Source organism: Salmo trutta, chromosome 34 (assembly GCF_901001165.1).
Source record: "Salmo trutta chromosome 34, fSalTru1.1, whole genome shotgun sequence".
Classification (NCBI taxonomy): Eukaryota; Metazoa; Chordata; class Actinopteri; order Salmoniformes; family Salmonidae; genus Salmo; species Salmo trutta.
The window spans coordinates 30,627,824-30,649,464 of NC_042990.1; the positions used below are offsets into that span (position 1 = coordinate 30,627,824).

The 21,641-nt window shown below is 43.9% G+C and overlaps 1 protein-coding gene across 3 annotated transcripts; it reads right to left on the reverse strand.

Moving 5' to 3' along the window:
* Positions 1-8,829: 8,829 nt before the first annotated feature.
* On the reverse strand, positions 8,830-21,553 carry asb4 (ankyrin repeat and SOCS box containing 4). 3 transcript variants are annotated; one of them, XM_029732598.1, is made up of 6 exons: positions 18,968-21,553; positions 13,743-14,042; positions 13,341-13,583; positions 11,302-11,549; positions 10,287-10,400; positions 8,830-9,987 (listed from the first exon to the last, which is right to left on the reverse strand). In XM_029732598.1, the coding sequence occupies exons 1-6, from the start codon at positions 19,266-19,268 to the stop codon at positions 9,799-9,801; spliced, it is 1,395 nt and encodes a 464-aa protein (XP_029588458.1). In that variant the 5' UTR covers positions 19,269-21,553; the 3' UTR covers positions 8,830-9,798. The 3 variants fall into 3 exon arrangements, with proteins under 3 accessions (XP_029588458.1, XP_029588457.1, XP_029588456.1); XM_029732597.1 differs by having other exon boundaries at positions 10,287-10,391; positions 11,302-11,573; XM_029732596.1 differs by having other exon boundaries at positions 11,302-11,573.
* Positions 21,554-21,641: the final 88 nt, after the last annotated feature.

Below are 21,641 nucleotides of genomic sequence, written 5' to 3' on the forward strand. Positions count from 1 at the left end.
TATGTGTGAGGTACAGAGATGGGGTAGTCATTCAAAAATCATGTTAAACACTATTATTGCACACAGAGTGAGTCCATGCAACTTATTACGACTAAGCAAATGTTTACTCCTGAACTTATTTAGGCTTGCCATAACAAAGGGGTTGAATACTTATTGACTCAAGACATTTCAGTTTTTCATATTTATAAACATTTTCTAAAAACATAATTCCACTTTGACATTATGGTGTAGTGTGTGTAGATTAGTGACTCCATCATTTAATACATTTTAAATTCAGGCTGTAACAACAAAAAGTCAATGGTTGTGAATACTTTCTGAAGGCACTTATTTTGTAATCAGTCTTTTTGTGCATTGAAAAAAAATTATGGTTTGAGACTAAACGAACACTGAAGTGGAAACGTCTTCAACGCTGAACTGTTTTCAAAATGTTATATATTTTTTTTACCATCTATGGTTTTAAAATCACACGTTCTCAGGATGATGAAGGCATTTCATATTTTTTGTGGTATCACCATAAGTGCTGTGTGATGTCATTAAACTGACATGGGAGGAGCTATCAATCAGCTGAAGCTGTTGATTTGACATCTAACGCTGTGGGCCGAAGTCCTGACTGGCGCACATAACCTATTCCTGATGACATGAATAATGATTTACAGTATTTGTTTTATGGGCAGCCATCTTATGTCAGGATTTCAGTCTATATGGATTTTAAGGGAATTGAGTGAATATTTTAAACGTCTTTAGGTTCAATAAAATGCAACTCTTTATGTAATATGTAGTTCTCCCTCTGCCTTTTTGTGCCAATGCCAAACAAATGTGCCTGCAGTGCTTCCATTTAGCAGCCTTTTTGCATGTGCTTTAGTCAGAAAATTGTTGTTACCATAATCCTATCCACTAACTAAAGTATTATTAATGCACTCCTGTACAAATGTTGTTTGGTTCCTTCTTAATGAAAACCTAACAACAATGTAAGGGTTGATGATCAGTGTTTTTCCCTCATGGCTATTTTATCCTATAATTTTCTCATCTTAGACGCTTAACATCGATCGTTAGGAACGTGGGGAAGGTTCTCACAGTACAGTCAAGTTTACCAGTCAAATGGACCTGTAGATAACTGTCAATCAGGCTGAACACTGATATAATACATTTAACACTTATCCTGTTCTGACAGTCAGTGGTGAACTTGACCCCTCTGGTGACCTCTATGTACCCTGACCAAGCCTGCATTCTAAAGGCCTCTACAGTACTGTACTGCCAGGCTTCCCGCAGCCAGTGTGTGTGTCTGAGTGTTTGTTGACAACACACATCTTTTCACACAATGCAATCAGTTGATTTACTGTATGGGATAATAAGACATGTGAAAGCTGTTCTGATGTATATGAAATATCTTCATGATCACTGCTTGTATGTGTATAGTAATGCCCTGGCTGCTACCTGTTCTACAGTACGCTATGAGCTATTCTAGAGCTTTCTGTTAGAGCATGCTTCCTAGTCCCCCCTACCAGATTAGTTCTTTAAAAACTACAATAAACAAAATAGGAAATGTGACTGGGGTGTCCTTGTTTTGTGTTATAACCTGAATAATATATTGACAATAATTTGATAGTGATTTGTAATATCACCTTTAACAATACAGTGGTGTTTGACTTTCAAATTTTGTTTAACTTAATGGAATCTAGGAGTAATATATTACATGAAATGGATTAAAATAATGTTCACTGAAATTCAAGACAATAATTCCTTTCTATTTGTGGTCCATAACCTTTCTATCCCTGTTATGTAGCTAGCTGCTTTCTAGACCATCCTCCTGTTCTAACAGCTTGTACTTCCATCCTGTCAGGTATTTTCATTATCTGTATTGTCTACTTGTTGAATGTTAGTTTTGATTTGTGGTTGTTTAATGTCTTGTTAATTGGTGTTGGACCCCAGGAAGATTAGCTAGTGTTACGGCGCTAATGGGAATCCTAATAAAAATTACTCAGTAGTGTAAAAATATGTAAGTACTACTTAAGTAGTTATTTTGGGTATTTATATTTGACAACTTTTACTTCACTACATTACAAAAGAAAATAATGTACTTTCTACTCCATACACTTTCCCTAACACCCAAAAGTAGTCGTTACATTTTGAATGCTTAGCAGGACAGGAACATTGTCTAATTCATGAAAATCCCTGGTCATTCCTACTGCATCTGATCTGGCAGACTGACTATACACATGCTTATTTTGTAAGTTATGTCAGTGTTGTGTGCCCCTGGCTATCCGTAAATAAAAAAAAATTTAAATTGTGCCGTCTGGTTTGCTTAATATAAGTAATCTGAAGTTTTCTACTTAAGTATATTTTAGGAATTACATTTACTTTTGATACTTAAGCATAATTAAAACCAAATACTTTTACTCAAGTATTATTTTACTGGGTGACTTTTACGCGAGTCATTTTCTATTAAGGTATCTTTACTTTTACTCAAGTATGACAATTGGATACTTTTCCCACCACTGCTTGTACAGTGGCTTGTGGAAGTATTCACCCCCTTGGCATTTTTCCTATTTTGCTGCCTTATAACCTGGAATTCAAATTGATTTTTGGGGGGTTGGTATCATTTGATTTACACAACATGCCTACCACTTTGAAGATGCAAAATGTTTTTTGTTAAACAAGAAATAAGACAAAAAACTAAAAACTTGAGCATGCATAACTATTCACCCCCCAAAGTCAATACTTTGTAGAGCCACCTTTTGCAGCAATTACAGCTGCAAGTCTCTTGGGGTATGTTTCTATAAGCTTGGTACATCTAGCCACTAGGATTTTTCAAGGCAAAACTGCTCCAGCTCCTTCAAGTTGGAAGGGTTCCGCTGGTGTACAGCAATCTTTAAGTCATACCACATATTCCCAATTGGATTGAGGTCTGGGCTTTGACCAGGCCATTCCAAGACATTTTAAATGTTTCCCCTTAAACCACTCAAGTGTTGCTTTAGCAGTATTCTTAGGTTCATTGTCCTGCTGGAAGGTGAACCTCCGTCCCAGTCTCAAATCTCTGGAAGACTGAAACAGGCTTCCCTCAAGAATTTCCCTGTAATTAGCGCCATCCATCATTCCTTCAATTCTGACCAGTATCCCAGTCCCTGCCGATGAAAAACATCCCCACAGCATGATGCTGCCACCACCATGCTTCACTGTGGAGATGGTGTACTCGGGGTGATGACAGGTGTTGGGTTTGCACCAGACATAACGTTTTCCTTGATGGCTAAAAAGCTCAGTTATAGTATCATCTGACCAGAGTACCTTCTTCCATATCTTTGGGGAGTCTCCCACATGCCTTTTGGTGAACACCAAACGTGTTTGCTTATTTTTTTTATTTAAGCAAAGGCTTTTTTCTGGCCACACTTCCGTAAGGCCAGGTCTGTGGAGTGTACGGCTTAAAGTGGTCCTATGGACAGATACTCCAATCTCCGCTGTGGAGGTCTGCAGCTCCTTCAGGGTTATCTTTGTTGCCTCTCTGATTAATGCCCTCCTTGACTGGTCTGTGATTTTTGGTAGGCGCCCCTCTCTTGGCAGGTTTGTTGTGGTGCCATATTCTTTCAATTTTTTTTATAATGGTGCTCCGTGGGATGTTCAAAGTTTCAGATATTTTTATATAACTCAACCCTGATCTGTACTTCTCCACAACTTTGTCCCTGACCTGTTTGGAGAGCTCCTTGGTCTTCATGGTGCCGCTTGCTTGGTGGTGCTCCTTGCTTTGTGGTGTTGCAGACTCTGGGGCCTTTCAGAACAGGTGTATATATACTGAGATCATGTGACAGATCATGTGACACTTAAAGTCCACCTGTGTGCAATCTAACTAATTTTGTGACTTTGAAGGTAATTGGTTGCACCAGATCGTATTTAGGGGCTTCATAGCAAAGGGGGTGAATACATATGCACTCACCACTTTCCCATTTTTTTTCAAGTAATATTTTTAATTTCACCAATTTGGACTATTTTGTGTATGTCCATTAAATTAAATCCAAATAAAAATCCATTTAAATTACAGGTTGTAATGCAACAAAATAGGAAAAACACCAAGGGGGATGAATACTTTTACAAAGGCACTGTACTCCCTGACTCTGACCTCCCCCATTCCACCCCCTTTCACCACTTGTTTTCAGTAACAGAGTCCATTCCTGGAGAGCTGCCAACTCAGTCAGCAGGTTGATGTTCATTGGGATGAGTCTTGTTCTGGAGGCAGAACTGAGTGATTTCCGCTAGACCGGCCAGCTGCAAAGTCGAAATTTCATGAAAACAAAAATTAGCTATTTGGTCTTAAATTTAGATTACGGTTAGGCATTAAGGTTAGCAGTGTGGTTAGGTTTGACATCAGATTGTATAACTTTGTGGCTGTGCCAGCTAGTGACCACTATGTGGAGGTGCCTCCAGAACAAGATTCATGACGAAAAACACTAACCTGCACCCAGTCACCCCAGTGCTGCTTTTCTATTTTCTTTCAACGCCGCCTGTCTGACCAATGTACTTTAGAACGCATGCCGCCCACCACTGTTTAACCCGCTCCTCACAATTTCCAGTTCCTGTCTCTGACCCCTGAACCCCTGCTCTATTTTATGGCCTTATGGAGGCTTGTCTGACCCCTCCTGCACACAATATCCCCCCTCTTCTAACCTTACTCAGGCTGCCACAACAACACAGGGACCTGGGCCACAGCGATGACTGGCCCAGCTGGGAGGGTTGAACTTCGAGTGTTCGGAGGTGAACTACACTCTTTCATTGGGGATTTAACACGTCATGCAGTGTATATAGTCAGTTAACTGGACTTTTAAAACTCTCCTGCCTGTTACATTATACAGTACACACACATCAATGATGGTTGCTTAAGAGGAGTGCAGAATACCACCCAGTCTCTAGCCCCTATGGTAGTGGAGAGGCTCTGGTGAAGGGCTCTGGTAGTGGAGAGGCTCTGGTGAAGGGCTATGGTAGCACCCCCCCTATCCACATCGACAGGACAGCAGTGGAGAAGGAAAGTTCCTCAGCATACACATCATGGACAAACTGAAATTGTCCACCCACACAGACAGTGTGGTGAAGAAAGCACAACAGTGCCTCTTCAACCTGAGGAAGCTAAATGAATTTGTCTTGGTCACCTAAAACCCTGACAAACTTTTATAGATGCACAATTGAGAGCATTCTGTCAAGCTTTATCACTGCCTGGTACAGCAAATGCACCGCCCACAACAGCAAGGCAATCCAGAGGGTGGTGCGGTCTGCACAACGCATCACCGGGGCCGTATATATTCTTTTATATACCGTAATTTCCGGACTATTGAGCGCACCTGAATATAAGCCGCACCCACTGAATTAAAAAATATATATTATTTTGAACATAAATAAGCCGCACACAAATTAACTTTACACAGGCTTTAACGAAACATGGCTTGTAACAAATATAAATAGGCTTTAATGAAATATAAATAGGCTTTAATGAAACACGGCTTGTAAAAAAAATAAAAAATTAGCAGTAAGCTTTAGTTGTCTTTTTGCACTGAGTCAATTCCTCACGCTGCTGTTTCCAACGTCTTATCATCGACTCATTAAGACCAAGCTCCCGTGCAGCAGCTCTATTTCCTTTTCCAACAGCCAGATCAATCGCCTTCAACTTGAAAGCTGCATCATATGCATTTCTCCGTGTCTTTGCCATGATGAGGGTGACAAAATGACTACCGTAATCAGAATGATGGGAAGTTTGAGAGCGCTCGATTTAATCTAAACAGTAAACAAAAAAGTTGTTTGACCTTAACCCGTTCGGCAATTTCATTGGTCTAATGAAAGCTTCATGCCGCCAAAAAACTGAGCACGTCACAGAATGTGTTTTCTTTTTTTTGAAAAAAAACTTTGAAAGTGGGAAAAATCCATATATTAGCCGCGTCATTGTTTAAGCCGCGAGGTTCAAAGCCTGGGAAAAAAGTTGCGGCTTATAGTCCGGAAATTACGGTATTCTTATTCCATTCCTTTACTTAGATTTGTGTGTACTAGGTATTTGTTGTGGAATTGTTAGATATTGCTTCACTGTCATAACTAGAAGCACAAGCATTTCACTACACTCGCAATAACATCTGCTAACCATGTATGTGACCAATACAATTTAATTTGATAGTGGAGAGGCCCTGGTGAAGGGCTACGACAGTGGAGAGGCCCTGGTGAAGGGCTACGACAGTGGAGAGGCCCTGGTGAAGGGCTACGACAGTGGAGAGGCCCGGGTGAAGGGCTACGACAGTGGAGAGGCCCGGGTGAAGGGCTACGACAGTGGAGAGGCCCGGGTGAAGGGCTACGACAGTGGAGAGGCCCGGGTGAAGGGCTACGACAGTGGAGAGGCTCTGGTGAAGGGCTACGACAGTGGAGAGGCCCGGGTGAAGGGCTACGACAGTGGAGAGGCTCTGGTGAAGGGCTACGACAGTGGAGAGGCCCTGGTGAAGGGCTACGACAGTGGAGAGGCCCGGGTGAAGGGCTACGACAGTGGAGAGGCCCGGGTGAAGGGCTACGACAGTGGAGAGGCCCGGGTGAAGGGCTATTGTTTGTTCTCTGTTTTCCCTGCAGGGCCTGATGATAATGAGTGGAAATATGGGCGGCATTACTGCCAGATGACACTGAGGAGGTGGGACAGAAGGGGGCGTGTGTGAGCGAGCATGGGGGGTAGCTAGCTACCAGACACTCCCCCAAACTCACACGCGACAAGACAATTACAGTACAGTCCCCTGCTATTACTCCCTCAAAAGACATCACGTGCTACAAGATATAACAGTACGTAACTAGAACATAGGCGACTGAATACTTGAGGTAGAAATTTCCCACTGAACCACAGATCTAGGATCAGATTATCCTACCCCAATTTTAACCATCAGAGAGATGGAGAAAAACTGACCTTTTATCAGGGGTTGTTAGACAGCATCTGGTAACACCAGTTGTCACAATTAACCAGGTGGAATTGTGGAGAATAGGATATTCTTATAAGTCGGGTAGGCAACCCTGGTCCTGGAGTGTCACAGGCACTTCATACATTTTGATTTAACTGACCTGGAAGACCAGGTGTGTTGAATTCAGGCAATCACTGAACTGATCAATTAGCTCAGTTGGTTAGGTGTGGTGCCGAGTTGGGACAAAATCCTGCAGTAGCTGCGGCACTCCAGGGTTGCCTACCCGGTTCTAAGTGATATGCATAGAATGACGCAATCATTTAGTAGGATCTCTGTTTGGCCTTCTTGTAGTCTACAAATGATTTGTAATTATGTTCCGGCCCCCCAACCATCCGCTCATGAAAAGAAACAGCCCACGGCTGAATCTAGTTGATGATCCCTGCATTACAGCATGTGACGCGGACTGGACTGTGCTGAGGCTACTGCTGCACAAAGTCTTGTAAAACGGCACAGGTAGAGATGTTAAAAAATAAAGAACATATGAATATAAAAAAGACAGTAGTCGTCTTAAGTAATTGACAGTCCATTCTCAATAACACCACTGCCCCTGTGTACTGGGTTGTTTAGGGCTCCTTTCACAATCATCACCATCCATTACCAGACCATTGGAAGCCCCATTGACTACTGGCGCATTGAACATGTCACACTCTAGTGACCCTTCACGTTAGACCAAAAGACACGTTACTGCAAGATCCCCCTACACACACACACTTACTAACGAAACTACTGACTCCTCCACATTCTTTATCCTTTCTAGTGTAACTTCCTAAACCACTCTGCTCTTTCGCTATAGAGCATTCATCTGTTCATATATAATACCTGGTTTATGAGACTACAGGACTATACAGATGGAGTTGCTGGCTGCTCCATTCATTCCCATTGTGTTTGTTCCCTCCTCATTATGTAAAGTACAGAACCCTGTAGCTCAGCCTCTGAGTGTACGGCTGCCAGTTCATCTCTCTCTCAGCGACGTGCTTCGTTATCTCCTCTCTAACAGAAGGATTAATAGCTTAGACGTCTTGCTCTATTCAGCCCAAGTCTCTGAAGTGCTCCCTCTATGCTATTATCTATATTCCCACCATCGCAAATTATACCTAATGCTGATTGAACTAGACCCACCATTATAAAGACATTTGGGTATGGAGCTTGAAGGTAAAGGTTACATTTAATACAATATACACAGCCATCTAAGCCTTAAAGGTGATAGGAGCTCAGTCATAGAGTGAACTACTTCATCTTAAGTACTCTGGAGAGGATCAACAAAGGGAAAGTTATTTAGAGACCATACATCATTATTGTGTGCTGTGTTGCCATTGAATAGATGCTTTATTGAACTTATAGGTCTCCAAGTGCATGCTGTAGGCTACTGTACATCTGTGCAATGCTAACTATTTCAAGAAGTCATACATTCCCCCCAGCTGGTCTACTGCCCATCTTTGGGCAGATGTAAACACAGAGATTGCAGCAGCATAGAAATGATTCAAAATAACACAACCTTAGATAACGCAGTCATTATCAGAGTATTCCAAAAACATTTGTCTTAGAACTAAAGATAGCGAGTCCCTGTGATGATGTCTGTGCAACACACTGTCAGCACTATCAAGTGAATGGAAACACACTGAGAAATGTCTTGAGTGAACTGCCAAGTATTTGTCCTTTTGAAAGGAGCGCGTGAGAGCAGGGTGCGCTGGTTGCTGGGTGAAATCCACTCTGCAGTGGTGAGTCATGGGGTTACCCACACAGAGAGAGGGAGGGAGAAGGGGGGAAGTGATAAAGAAAGAGAAGGAGGAAGGGAGGGGGAGCAGAGAGAGGGGAGGAAGGAGAAAAATATAAAAAGGGAGAGGGGAGAGAGAGGGAAGGGAAGGGAGAGGGAAGGGAGAGGGAAGGGAAGGGTGGGAGAGGGAAGGGAAGGGTGGGAGAGGGAAGGGAGGGAGTCAGACAGCTTGAAGTCAGTCAGTGCTGCAGTGGATCCTTGGTGTCACACCAACAGGTGACATCATAGACCAGGACATCCAGTATTAATGTCTGAAAGAAGCTTCAGCTGTCAGACTGGTACATCCATTCATCCACCACGTCGGGCTAAAGAAGACCAATGTCCTCATATGTCATTATCACAATAGACTGGAGTCTACAGTAAGATCTAGATATCCAGTCAGTGTGTTTGACCCAGTGTTAGTCTCGACTGCTAGGCAGTGCTATCATCATCTCTTTTGGTTCCACTTTCAGCAACAGCAGCATCTCTTAGTACAGTTTTTTTATTTCCTGTTTCAATGGACCTAAGTGATAGTGTTAGCACCTGGCCAGACTTCATTTATCACTACACTCTATGTCTAGGGGTCCTAGGCCTGGCTAAATGATGTGTAACCTGTCTAAATGTGTGCATTAACATGAGAAGAAAGACTAAACGGGCCAGGTGTTGAACACATGTGCCCGAGGAGACAGCAAACTTACCAGGTTCAGGTCGATCTCTGTCTCAACTCTATACTTGTGGTTGGTATTCGTTCAAGTAGTGATATACAAAATAATATACAAAAGGCCTTCAAGTTTTTACACAAACGCTGGCTGGCCAATCTCCCTCTTTGCAATCACCTGCAGTCCCTTATTGCCCCCACCTGTGAGCAATCCACTGTTTATCGAGGCTTCCTGGCAGAGCTCAGCACCTGACCTGGTTGCTGCTGCCACCTAGGGATAGAGTGTGGAAGTGGCAGTGTGCTGTATACCTGTGCACCTAGCTAAGTACTAACTAACCTAAACTACCCTCCATCTATAGTACTACCAATAGCATCAGATACTGTCTCTCGTGTATCACTCAGGGCAGCTGTTCTCTAAAGGTAGATCATCAATAGAAGGTCCCCTCAGGTTCCAGTAGCAGGTATCTCTGGATGGGGGGAGGTATGGGGAGGGTTCCTACCCCAGAGTGACAGCGGTTCTCCATAGCCCTCCTGACAGCACACCGGGCCTGGTGCATCAGACAACGAGGAGTGTTGGAGCACACAGCAAACATGGACTCATAGAATTCCTCATGTTGCTGGAGAAACAAAACAGAAACCTATTGCAGCGTCCTTAACCCAACACACAGCGACCTTAACCCAACACCTTGTCAAAAGGTTTGGATCTCTGGGCGTAACGACTAACGTGTTGGGTTGACAGTCACTGGACCCGGGTTAAATTCACTATAATATGGAGAATACGCGTAAATGAATGTCAGTGCATAATCCCTTTGGGGTGATGATATCATATTAAATGTGTCTCAGACTGGTCCTGATTAGTGTGCAACTAAGTCAGCAACATTTCAGTTTGTTTAACTTTATAATACTGCAAAGTTACCTTGTAGGAGGCGTCAGGAATGGATGATCTCCACTTGTTGGTGGGTTTGATACACTCATATGAGTTCATCATGACTTCCACTGCATTGGGACACTCATGGCAGGCCTGCAACACCTACAGAGTTAGACAAATGGGTCGTTCCACCAAATTAGTACCTTTTGCATTCCTTTGATATTTTAAGTGGAAATTGTGCACCAATTTAGAATTTTAAAAGCCTGCCAAATTTGTTACATGTCCCTCTGTAACTTCTAGGAAGATTTGAACCCACTTAACACCAACATTGTACAACAAGTTTTCACCATCATTGCCCTAGTTATTTCCAAATATTATTATTCCATGTGATTAGCGATTAATCTAATCACATAAAATGTCTGTCCCTCATTTTATGGTGAAACTATACATTTTTTAAATTAGTTTTCCAAAAGAAACATTGAACATCTAATAGTCAAATCCTAGTGTAAAAGTAGGTGAGCTGATTCTACTCTTTTTGGACATTTTCTGTTGTTTTGTGGTGGAACACTGAGCAGGTCGAGCATAACATGTCAACCCTGTTACCCATAGACAGGCTAGAATTTTTTAACAAAAACATTTATTTTTTGTGAATCTTGCAGTGTCCAACACTGAGACATAATTTACAAACAATGCATGTGTGTTTAGTGAGTCCACCAAATCAGAGGCAGTAGAGATGACCAAGGAGGTTCTCTTGATAAGTGTGTGAATTTCAGTTTTTTTCCTGTCAAAATGTAACAAGTACTTTTGGGTGTCAAGGCAAATGTATGGAGTAAAAAGTACATTATTTTCTTCAGGAATGTAGTGAAGTAAAGGTTGTCAAAAATATATATTGTAAAGTACAGATACCCCCAAAAAACAACTTAAGTAGTACTTTAAAGTATTTTTACGTAAGTACTTTACACCATTGAACTCCAGCAGGTATTTCTGCTGACCACCAAAGTGTTCTCCCTACCTTGTGGAACTCCGGCGAGTATCTCTAATGACCTCCAAAGTCTTTCCCTACCTTGTGGAACTGCGGCGGGTAGACCCGTGGAGCTCCGAAGTTGAGCAGCAGCTGGTAACAGAGCTCAGGGATGGCCATGGGCCTGACGGAGGTGACCTTCAGGACGTACTGGATGGGTTCACAGCCGTTGATGTCCATGGTCGTAGTGTCCGCCCCCGCCTCCAGCAGCATCTGCATCAGCACATGGTCACAGTTCCAGGAGGCCTTGTGCAGGGCTGTCTTATAGTCGTCTTCATACAGGTTAGGGTCTGGAACCAACAAAGGGTTAGGGCCTGGAACCAAGAAAGGGTTAGGGCCTGGAACCAAGAAAGGGTTAGGGCCTGGAACCAACAAAGAGTTAGGGCCTGGCACCAACAAAGAGTTAGGGCCTGGAACCAACAAAGGGTTAGGGCCTGGAACCAACAATGAGTTAGGAACTGGAACCAACAAAGGGTTAACAGTAATGTAGTTTGCCTCCTTTTTTTTCTACCAGTAATTAGCATACACAATTACCTAGGCAAATGCCTGGAAGATATGATTTTGAGGCCTTCTGTAGGGGTGGGATGAGACACAGACAAAGTCGTTTTGCATCCTGACGATGATAATGCATCTGACGAGGTGAACCATGATGTAAATCCAAGCCTTATAAGGGGCCGTATCAAGTGTTTCAGAGTGAAGTGCTGATTTAGGATCAGTTTTGCTGTTAACCCATAAGAGTCTAAGCCCTGTCTAAGCCTTGAGAGGGGGTAGGGTTCTACTAAGCTATATGGAAATGTTTTAAGAATGTCATACCAAGGATCATTTAGCTATTTGATTTTGAATTTTAAGACGCCTTGAAGAATAAAACAATTACACAAACGCATTGACTAACAGATTCACTACATGGAACAGATAGTCCCCCCAAAAATCTGAAGGAAGTTTGTTCTGAAGTATCTGTCCTATGCCTTATTTTTGGCACTCCATATATACTTCCATACATTTTTTCAGCTGGTACCGGGGACCTTGAGACGAGTCTTGTGAGGTCTGTCGGCAACCGACATGTACGTGTTCGTGAGAGTCTCACCTTTCCACAGAGGGGTGTGTAGCCCACACTGTCCGAACACTACAGACAGAAGTTGGCAGATTGGCTGTGAGAAGACTGATTTTCGGGTTGTCTCATGGTCTGACAAACACTGCTCTAGCTCTGTCACCTTTCACCGTAGATGCAGAAGGCCGACATAGACGGATACAGTGGATTGAGATGCATCCAATGCAAAAAACAGATATCTCTAGCTTAAACTGACACATTTTTTAATTATTCTAATTCAATTTCCGCGGGGGCACGGACATCGACTCTAAGGGGTTTTAAGATTACAATCAATAAGACAACATGGACAAGGGGGACCTGATCCTAGATCAGCACTCCTACTTTGAGATGCTTGATACATACAGTACGGCCCCAGACCTCATCTGTATACTTCTGGCCCTTCTTTGGACACTGTGTCAACTAACCTCCAGACGAGCTTCAATGCCATACAACTCTCATTCCGTGGCCTCCAACTGCTCTTAAATGCAAGTAAAACTAAATGCATGCTCTTCAACCGATCGCTGGCCGCACCTGCCCACCCGTCCAGCATCACTACTCTGGACAGTTCTGACTTAGAATATGTGGAGAATTACAACTAACTAGGTGTCTGGTTAGACTGTAAACTCTCCTTCCAGACTCACATTAAGCATCTACAATCCAAAATTAAATCTAGAATCGGCTTCCTATTTCACAACAAAGCATCCTTCACTCATGCTGCCAAACATACCCTCGTAAAAAAGCCTATTCCTCCTTTGGCAGCCTTTCCTTCCAGTTCTGTATAAAGATTTTTTTATATTGTGTTATTGACTGTATGTTTGTTTATTCCATGTGTAACTCTGTGTTGTTGTTTGTGTCACACTGCTTTACTTTATCTTGGCCAGGTCGCAGTTGTAAATGAGAACTTGTACTCAACCTGGTTAAATAAAGGTGAAATTAAAAAATTAAATAAAAATCTGTTAGGAGTGACCCAGAACACCAATCCGTTTTACCTCACCTGCGCCGTGGTCCAGCAGAATGCGGCAGACCAGGTGGTGGTTCTCGCTGTAGGTCTGTTCACGGATGTCCAGGGCCCAGAATGCTGCAGTGATCAGGGGCGTCTCCTGGAGGGAGTTGACCGCGTCCACCTGGGCCCCGTGGGAGATGTAGAGAGCCACCAGCTCAGGGATGCCCAGGCGGGCTGCCGTGTGTAAAGGTGTGTCCTCGTCTTTGCTCTGACTGGGCTTGTTCACATTGCCCCCTGGAGGTAGGGAGGGAAGGAGGCAGGGAGATAGAAAATGCATAAGTATAGTAGGCCTACTTAATCATATGATTTTGCATATCCAAAGACATGGCAACCTCAAAATTACATGATTTTACCTGCACTGAACAGTTTTATTTAATCTCCATCCATTCTCACCATTAAGGATGAGTTGCTTGGCACAGTCCACAGACTCTTTAGTTATACAGTAGTGTAGTGGTGTGTGTCCACTCAGAGACAGGCTGTTGACCCTCGCCCCGTGGCCCAATAACAGGGCCACACAGTCGCCGTGGGCGACCGTACAGGCCACGTGAAGCGGGGTCTTCCCATTGGGCTTCCTGTTAACCGCCGCTCCCTTCTGCAGCAGCACCAGGGCTGTCTCCAGGTAGTTGTACATTACACAGACGTGGAGGGCCATCGCCCAAGAACACTCTAGCTTGTAGTCTGGCAACCAGAAACCTAGAGTAGTGAAAAAAACATTACAAATATTAACTTTTTACAATCATTAACTTCTCTGGGCTAGGTGGGACGTGACCGTCCCACACTATTCAACAGCCAGTGAAATAGCATGGCGCGAAATACAAAACAGCAAAAATATCATCATTTTAATTTCTCAAACATACGACTATTTTACACCATTTTAAAGGTACACTCGACCCCTCTGTGTAACGGTGGATCTCCACACTGCCAAAGCTGAATTATCTCTCCTCTGTTCTCATCCTCCTAGATCTATCTTCTGCATTCGACATCGTGAACCATCAGATCCTCCTCTCCACCCTCTCAGGGCTGGACATCTTTGGCTCTGCACACTCTTGGATTCCATCCTACCTGGCAGGCCGCTCCTACTAGGTGACGTGGAGAGGATCTGTGTCTGCACCATGTACTCTCACTACTGGTGTCCCTCAGGGCACGGTTCTAGGCCCTCTCCTCTTCTCTCTATATGGTCTCTCCTATCATTGCTATGCAGATGACACTTAACTACTTTTCTCCTTCCCCCTTCTAACACCCAGGTGGCAACACACATTTTTGCGTACCTGGCAGATATCTCAGCTTGGATGTCAGGCCACCACCTCAAGCTCAACCTCAACAAGACGGAGCTGCTCTTCTTCCCGGTTGAAGGCCTGTCGCTACAAGACCTTTCCATCACAATTTACAACTCCAGTGTCCCCCTCCCAGAGTGCAAATAACCTTGACTTGACCCTGGACAACACCATGTCATTCTCTGTAAACATCAAAGCAGTGACTCGCTCATGCAGGTTCATGCTGTACAACATCCGTAGAGTACGACAGTACCTCACACAAGAATTGGCTCAGATCCTAATCCAGGCACTTGCCATCTCCCATCTGGACTACTGCAACTTGCTGTTTGCTGGCTCCCCGCTTGTGCCATCAGCTTCAGTTGAAGCTCACATACACTACAAGACCATGGTACTTGCCTACGGAGCAGCAAGAGGAATTGCCCCTCCCTACCTTCTGGCTCTGCAAAAACCCTACACCCCAACCAGAGTACTACGGTCTGCCACCTCTTGGTCCTCCCACCCCTACGGGAGGGAAACTCCCACTCAGCCCAGTCCAAGCTCTTCTCTGTCCTGGCAACCAATGGTGGAACCAGCTTCCCCCTGAAGCTTGGACAGCAGAGTCCCTACTAGAGGTCGACCGATTATGATTTTTCAACGCCGATACCGATTATTGGAGGGCCAAAAAAGGCCGATACCAATTAATCGGCCGATTTTTTTATTTTTAATAATGACAATTACAACAATACTGAATGAACACTTATTTTAACTTAATATAATACATCAATAAAATCAATTTAGCCTCAAATAAATAATGAAACATGTTCAATTTGGTTTAAATAATGCAAAAACAAAGTGTTGGAGAAGAAAGTAAAAGTGCATTATGTGCCATGTAAGAAAGCTATCGTTTAAGTTCCTTGCTCAGAACATGAGAACATATGAAAGCTGGTGGTTCCTTTTAACATTCAATATTCCCAGGTAAGAAGTTTTAGGTTGTAGTTATTATAGGAATTATAGGACTATTTCTCTCTATACGATTTGTATTTCATATACCTTTGACTATTGGATGTTCTTATAAGCACTTTAGTATTGCCAGTGTAACAGTATAGCTTCCGTCCCTCTCCTCACTCCTACCTGGGCTCGAACCAGGAACACATCGACAACAGCCACCCTCGAAGCAGCGTTACCCATGCAGAGCAAGGGGAACAACCACTCCAAGTCTCAGAGCGAGTGACGTTTGAAACGCTATTAGCTCGCACCCGGCTAACTAGCTAGCCATTTCACATCGGTTACACCAGCCTCATCTTGGGAGTTGACAGGCTTGAAGTCATAAACAGCGCAATGCATTGCGAAGGGCTTCTGGCAAAACGCACAAAAGTGCTATTTTGAATGAATGCTTACGAGCCTGCTGCTACCTACCATTGCTCAGTCAGACTGCTCTATCAAATCATAGACTTAATTATAACATAATAACACACAGAAACACGAGCCTTAGGTCATTAATATGGTCGAATCCGGAAACTATCACATTTATTCTTTCAGTGAAATACGGAACCGTTCCGTATTTTATCTAACGGGTGGCATCCATAAGTCTAAATGTTCCTGTTACATTACACAACCTTCAATGTTATGTCATAATTACGTAAAATTCTGGCAAATTAGTTCGCAACGAGCCAGATGGCCCAAACTGTTGCATATACCCTGACTCTGCATGCAATGAACGGAAGAGAAGTGACAATTTCACCTGGTTAATATTGCCTGCTAACCTGGATTTCTTTTAGCTAAATATGCAGGTTAAAAAATATATACTTCTGTGTATTGATTTTAAGAAAGGCATTAATGTTTATGGTTAGGTACAGTCGTGCAACGATTGTGCTTTTTTCACAAATGCGCTTTTGTTAAATCATCCCCCGTTTGGCGAAGTCGGCTGTCTTTGTTAGGAAGAAATAGTCTTCACAGTTCGCAACGAGCCAGGCGGCCCAAACTGCTGCATATACCCTGATTCTGTTGCAGAGGTGACACATTTTCCCTAGTTTAAAGAAATTCATGTTAGCAGGCAATATTAACTAAAGATGCAGGTTTAAAAATATATACTTGTGTATTGATTTTAAGAAAGACATTGATGTTTATGGTTAGGTACAAGTTGGAGCAACGACAGACCTTTTTCGCGAATGCGCACCGCATCGATTATATGCAACGCAGGTCAGGCTAGATAAACTAGTAATATCATCAACCATGTGTAGTTAACTAGTGATTATGATTGATTGATTGATTGTTTTTATAAGATAAGTTTAATGCTAGCTAGCAACGTACCTTGGCTTCTTACTGCATTCGCGTAACAGGCAGGCTCCTCGTGGAGTGCAATGTAAAGCAGGTGGTTAGAGCGTTGGACTAGTTGCATCCCCAAGCTGACAAGGTAAAAATCTGTCATTCTGCCCCTGAACAAGGCAGTTAACCCACCATTCCTAGGCCATCATTGAAAATAAGAATGTGTTCTTAACTGACTTGCCTAGTTAAAAAATATTTATATAAAAAAATAATAATAATAATAATCCGCAAATCGGTGGCCAAAAATACCGCCGAGGGCTGAAGGGCGTTGCGAGTAAAAATCATCTGTCCTTGGTTGCAACATTCACTACTGAGTTCCAAACTGCCTCTGGAAGCAACATCAGCACAAGAACTGTTCGTCGGGAGCTTCATGAAATGGGTTTCCATGGCCAAGCAGCCATGCGCAATGCCAAGCGTCAGCTGGAGTGGTAAAAAGCTCGCCACCTTTGGACTCTGGAGCAGTGGAAATGCATTCTCTGGAATGATGAATCATGCTTCACCATCTGGCAGTCCGTCAGATGAATCTGGGTTTGGCGGATGCCAGGAGAACAGTTCTTGTGCTGATGTTGCTTCCAAACGCAGTTTGGAAATCGGAAAGTTTGGTGGAGAATGAATAATGGTCTGGGGCTGTTTTTCATGGTTCGGGCCAGGCCCCTTAGTTCCAGTGAGGGGAAATCTTAACACTGTGTCATACAATGACATTCTAGACGATTCTGTGCTTCCAACTTTGTGGCAACAGTTTGGGGAAGGCCCTTTCCCGTTTCAGCATGACAATGCCCCCGTGCACAAAGCGAGGTCCATACGGAAATGGTTTGTTAAGATCGATGTGGAAGAACTTGACTGACCTGCACAGAGCCCTGACCTCAACCCCATCGAACACCTTTGGGATGAATTGGAACACAGACTGCGAGCCAGGCCTAATCGTCCAACATCAGTGCCCAACCTCACTAATGCTCTTGTGGTTGAATGGAAGCACCCCCCGCAGCAATGTTCCAACATCTAGTGGAAAGCCTTCCCAGAAAAGTGAAGGCTGTTATAGCAGCAAAGGGGGGACCAACTCCATATTAATGCCCATGATTTTGGAATCTGATGTTCGACGAGCAGGTGTCCACATACTTTTGGTCATGTAGTAAATCTTAAGGTGAATGCACTAACTGTAAGTCGCTCTGGATAAGAGCGTCTCCTAAATTACTAAAATGAAAATGTTCCACCAAGAGTGTCTGAATGCCTTTTGCACATTCGGTTGTTACCTTGACTAATAACAGGGGTAACTGTTGTATTTTAACTAGGCGAGTCAGTTAAGAACAAATTCTTATTTACAATGACGGCCTACACCGGTCAATTGTGCACCGCCCTATGGGACTTCCAATCACAGCCAGTTGTGATACAGCCTGGATTCAAACCAGGGTGTCTGTAGTGACACCTCTACCACTGAGATGCAGTGGCTTAGACCGCTGCGCCACTCGGGAGCCTTTACTTAGCGTTATTATATAAGGTGGCACAAAGAACATGAGTGAATATAACGGTATGCACGAGGAGAATAATAACAAGAAAGTCAATCATCTTGTGCCCTTTCCAACTCTAGAAACTCTCCCTGGACATCACTCTACTCAGGGTACTCTAAGTGGGTCTGATGGAGTTCTAGCGCCATCCAGTGGGGGGTATCCTACACTACTCCTCGACACCTGTATTAAATAACCCACCACACCCTATCTAAACTAATGCAAAGAACAAGGCAGCCTAGCCACAAATCTGCTTTCAATGCCCTGAGTATATGCATTGTCAGACATACAGTACCAGTAAAGTATCATCTAATGCAGGCATGCATAGAGTTAAACCAATGCAAAGTGATATCCCTGTTGCATCAAACCCCCCACCACACATGGGGGCCTATATTAGTCAGTCAACAGTGATATCAGTATTCACCTTTACCATGCGTGAATGAAATCACAACCATGCCTTTACCTTAGTTCCTGCATACTCCTACAATGCACAACCCTAGTCTGGAATCCAAACTCACTAGCACAACCCCAATCCTACCTTGCTTGTATGAGGCCAGGACCATGCGTTTGTCCTCCACCTCCAGCACAGTGTCAATGTCCAGGTCGGTGGTGTACAGTATCTCCAGGACCTCCGTTACGTTGTTGGTCTGTAGGGCCTCCAGGAAACGGGCCTTGATCTGCCTAGCAGTATGTTGTCTGGGGGTCAGCAGCTCCTCCATGGCCCACTGTCCCTTCTCTTCTTCTGGTGTTACTACTGCTCTCACCAAGGCATGGAGGCACCTTCTGATGATGTCATAAATGGTGGATAGTATTAGGCTTACACGGACAAACATAGACATCCCCTCCCTCTCTGGGGGTCTCCTCCTGAAGTGACAGTGTCCCCCACAACACACCACACCAGGATTCTAGAAAGAGACAGGAAGGGAGGAAGTGGAAGAGAGAAGAGAGGGAAGGGCGGAAAGAGAGCGGGGTATGAAATTCAATCCCTCTAGAGTCATGTTATTAGGCAGATTATAAATAGATAGGAAGGTGGGAGTTGGGTTCAGTCCCAAAATTGCACCCACAGTGTAGTCTAGAAAACCAGGCCATAGGCAACAGCTAGATGTCTAGAGAGACTACCCATAGGGCTATGGTCAAAAGTAGTGCACTATAAAGGGAAATATGGTGTCATTTGGGACTCAGTTCAGTTGTGATTGAACCAGGCAGACGTGGGTTGGCCAGTGTTGATCCTCAACTGTGCACATTCTGACAGAATAGCATTATGGGGGGGATGCTCACAGTCACATGGTCAGGTGATAATAATAGTATACAGACAGACATTTATATTTAGCTCCATGTGGACACAAGGGGAGCCAAGCAAGGTTAACAGTGAACAAGTGTACTCTATGCATTCTGCAAAGCTCTGTGAAATTTACCTGGAATTGTTGATGTCTGCAGGGTGTGATATGAGTGGATATAAGCTAACCTACATCACAGGAGGTTGGTGGCACCTTGATTGGGGAGGACGGGAGCGGAATAGGTGAAATGGTATCAACAAAACCAAACACATGGTTTCCATGTGTTTGATGCGATTCCATTCGCTTCGTTCCCCCCATTATGAGCCGTCCTCCCCTCAGAAGCCTCCACTGGCCTACAGGCTGTGAATCAATGACTTTGTCCCAAATGGCACCCTATTCCCTACATAGCCCGATGGTCCCTAGTCAAAAGTAATGCACTGTATGGGTATTGGGTGGCATAATGGACGCACACAATCCGTTCCATATCCTTCTATGACATCTGAGTATGTAATGATGCGGTGTGTTGGGTGCTATGTGTCTGCGCTGGCTGTGTAGTTTAGATACATTACATAGAGCAACATTTAACCACATAAATGCAACTGGAAACAGGGGATGCAGTATTGCAAACAAATACTCACTCATAACTCATACCACAAGGATACTAAGAAAGAAAAACAGAAACAAAAGGCGGGTTTGGAAAAAAGTCTCACTCTGACAGGTTCAACTGATCTGGAGGGGTTTATTTAACATGAGTAATAGAGGCTACGTTGTGCATCCAAGATGGCACCCTATATAGGTCAGTGGTTCCCAACTCCAGTCCTCCCTTATCCCCAACAGCACACATCGCTGTTGTAGCCCCAGACAAAGTCACCTGATTCACCACTAAAATAAGGAGTTCAATTCATATTGAGAATGCTACTGGGACTCTGTATAGGCATCATCATGGTGCCTGGGGTTCTTTATACAGCTAGAAAAGGACTAGCTCTGGTCCATCATGACGACAACAACGAGTTGCCTCTGCCTCCGAACGTGCACTATCGCCCTGGACCAGAGCTAGAGAAGGACATGACAAAAAAATAGAAAAGCTTTACCTTCATCATGTTTTTTTTCTACAGGCTCTTAGTGCTGTTCTAGCACTGGTTTGGAGAAAGCAATGTCATGGGATGACTGCATGAGATGCAACACAGTAGAAAGGAGAAGGAAAACAACGGAACAATGACAGTAACTCTGTTCCAGTAACTCTGTCCAGTGACTCTGATCCAGTGACTCTGTTCCAGTGACTCTGTTCCAGTGACTCTGTTCCAGTGACTCTGATCCAGTGACTCTGTTCTGTTCCAGTGACTCTGTTCCAGTGACTCTGATCCAGTGACTCTGTTCCAGTGACTCTGTTCCAGTGACTCTGATCCAGTGACTCTGTTCTGTTCCAGTGACTCTGTTCCAGTGACTCTGATCCAGTGACTCTGTTCCAGTGACTCTGATCCAGTGACTCTGTTCCAGTGACTCTGTTCTGTTCCAGTGACTCTGTTCCAGTGACTCTGATCCAGTGACTCTGTTCCAGTGACTCTGATCCAGTGACTCTGTTCCAGTGACTCTGTTCCAGTGACTCTGTTCCAGTGACTATGTTCCGGTGTCTCTGATCCAGCGACTCGGTTCTCTGATCCAGTGACACTGTTCCATGTTATTATTCAGTGTGACAGATAGTTGCCCTTTCAACTTTTCAGAATGCAAACGAGGGAGAGCAAGAAAATGAGAAAAAAAGAAAGAGAGGGGAAAAAGAAGCACAGCTATCAGTCATGATTATCTCTCGCTCTCAGAACATTTGCATGGACCGATCGACCCCAACCACAGCCCCCAGCCCCAACCCCAACCACAGCCCCCAGCCCCAACCCCAACCACAGCCCCCAACCCCAGCCCCAACCACAGCCCCCAGCCCCA

Coding starts and splice junctions, on each gene's coding strand:
- asb4 (XM_029732596.1), bottom strand. CDS start 19,268: ATGTCTATGTTTGTCCGTGTAAGCCTAATACTATCCACCATTTATGAC. Junction 14,043..18,967: donor CCTGGCCTCATACAAGCAAG/GTAGGATTGGGG, acceptor TCACTACTCTAG/GTTTCTGGTTGCCAGACTAC. Junction 9,988..10,286: donor TTCCTGACGCCTCCTACAAG/GTAACTTTGCAG, acceptor TTGTTTCTCCAG/CAACATGAGGAATTCTATGA.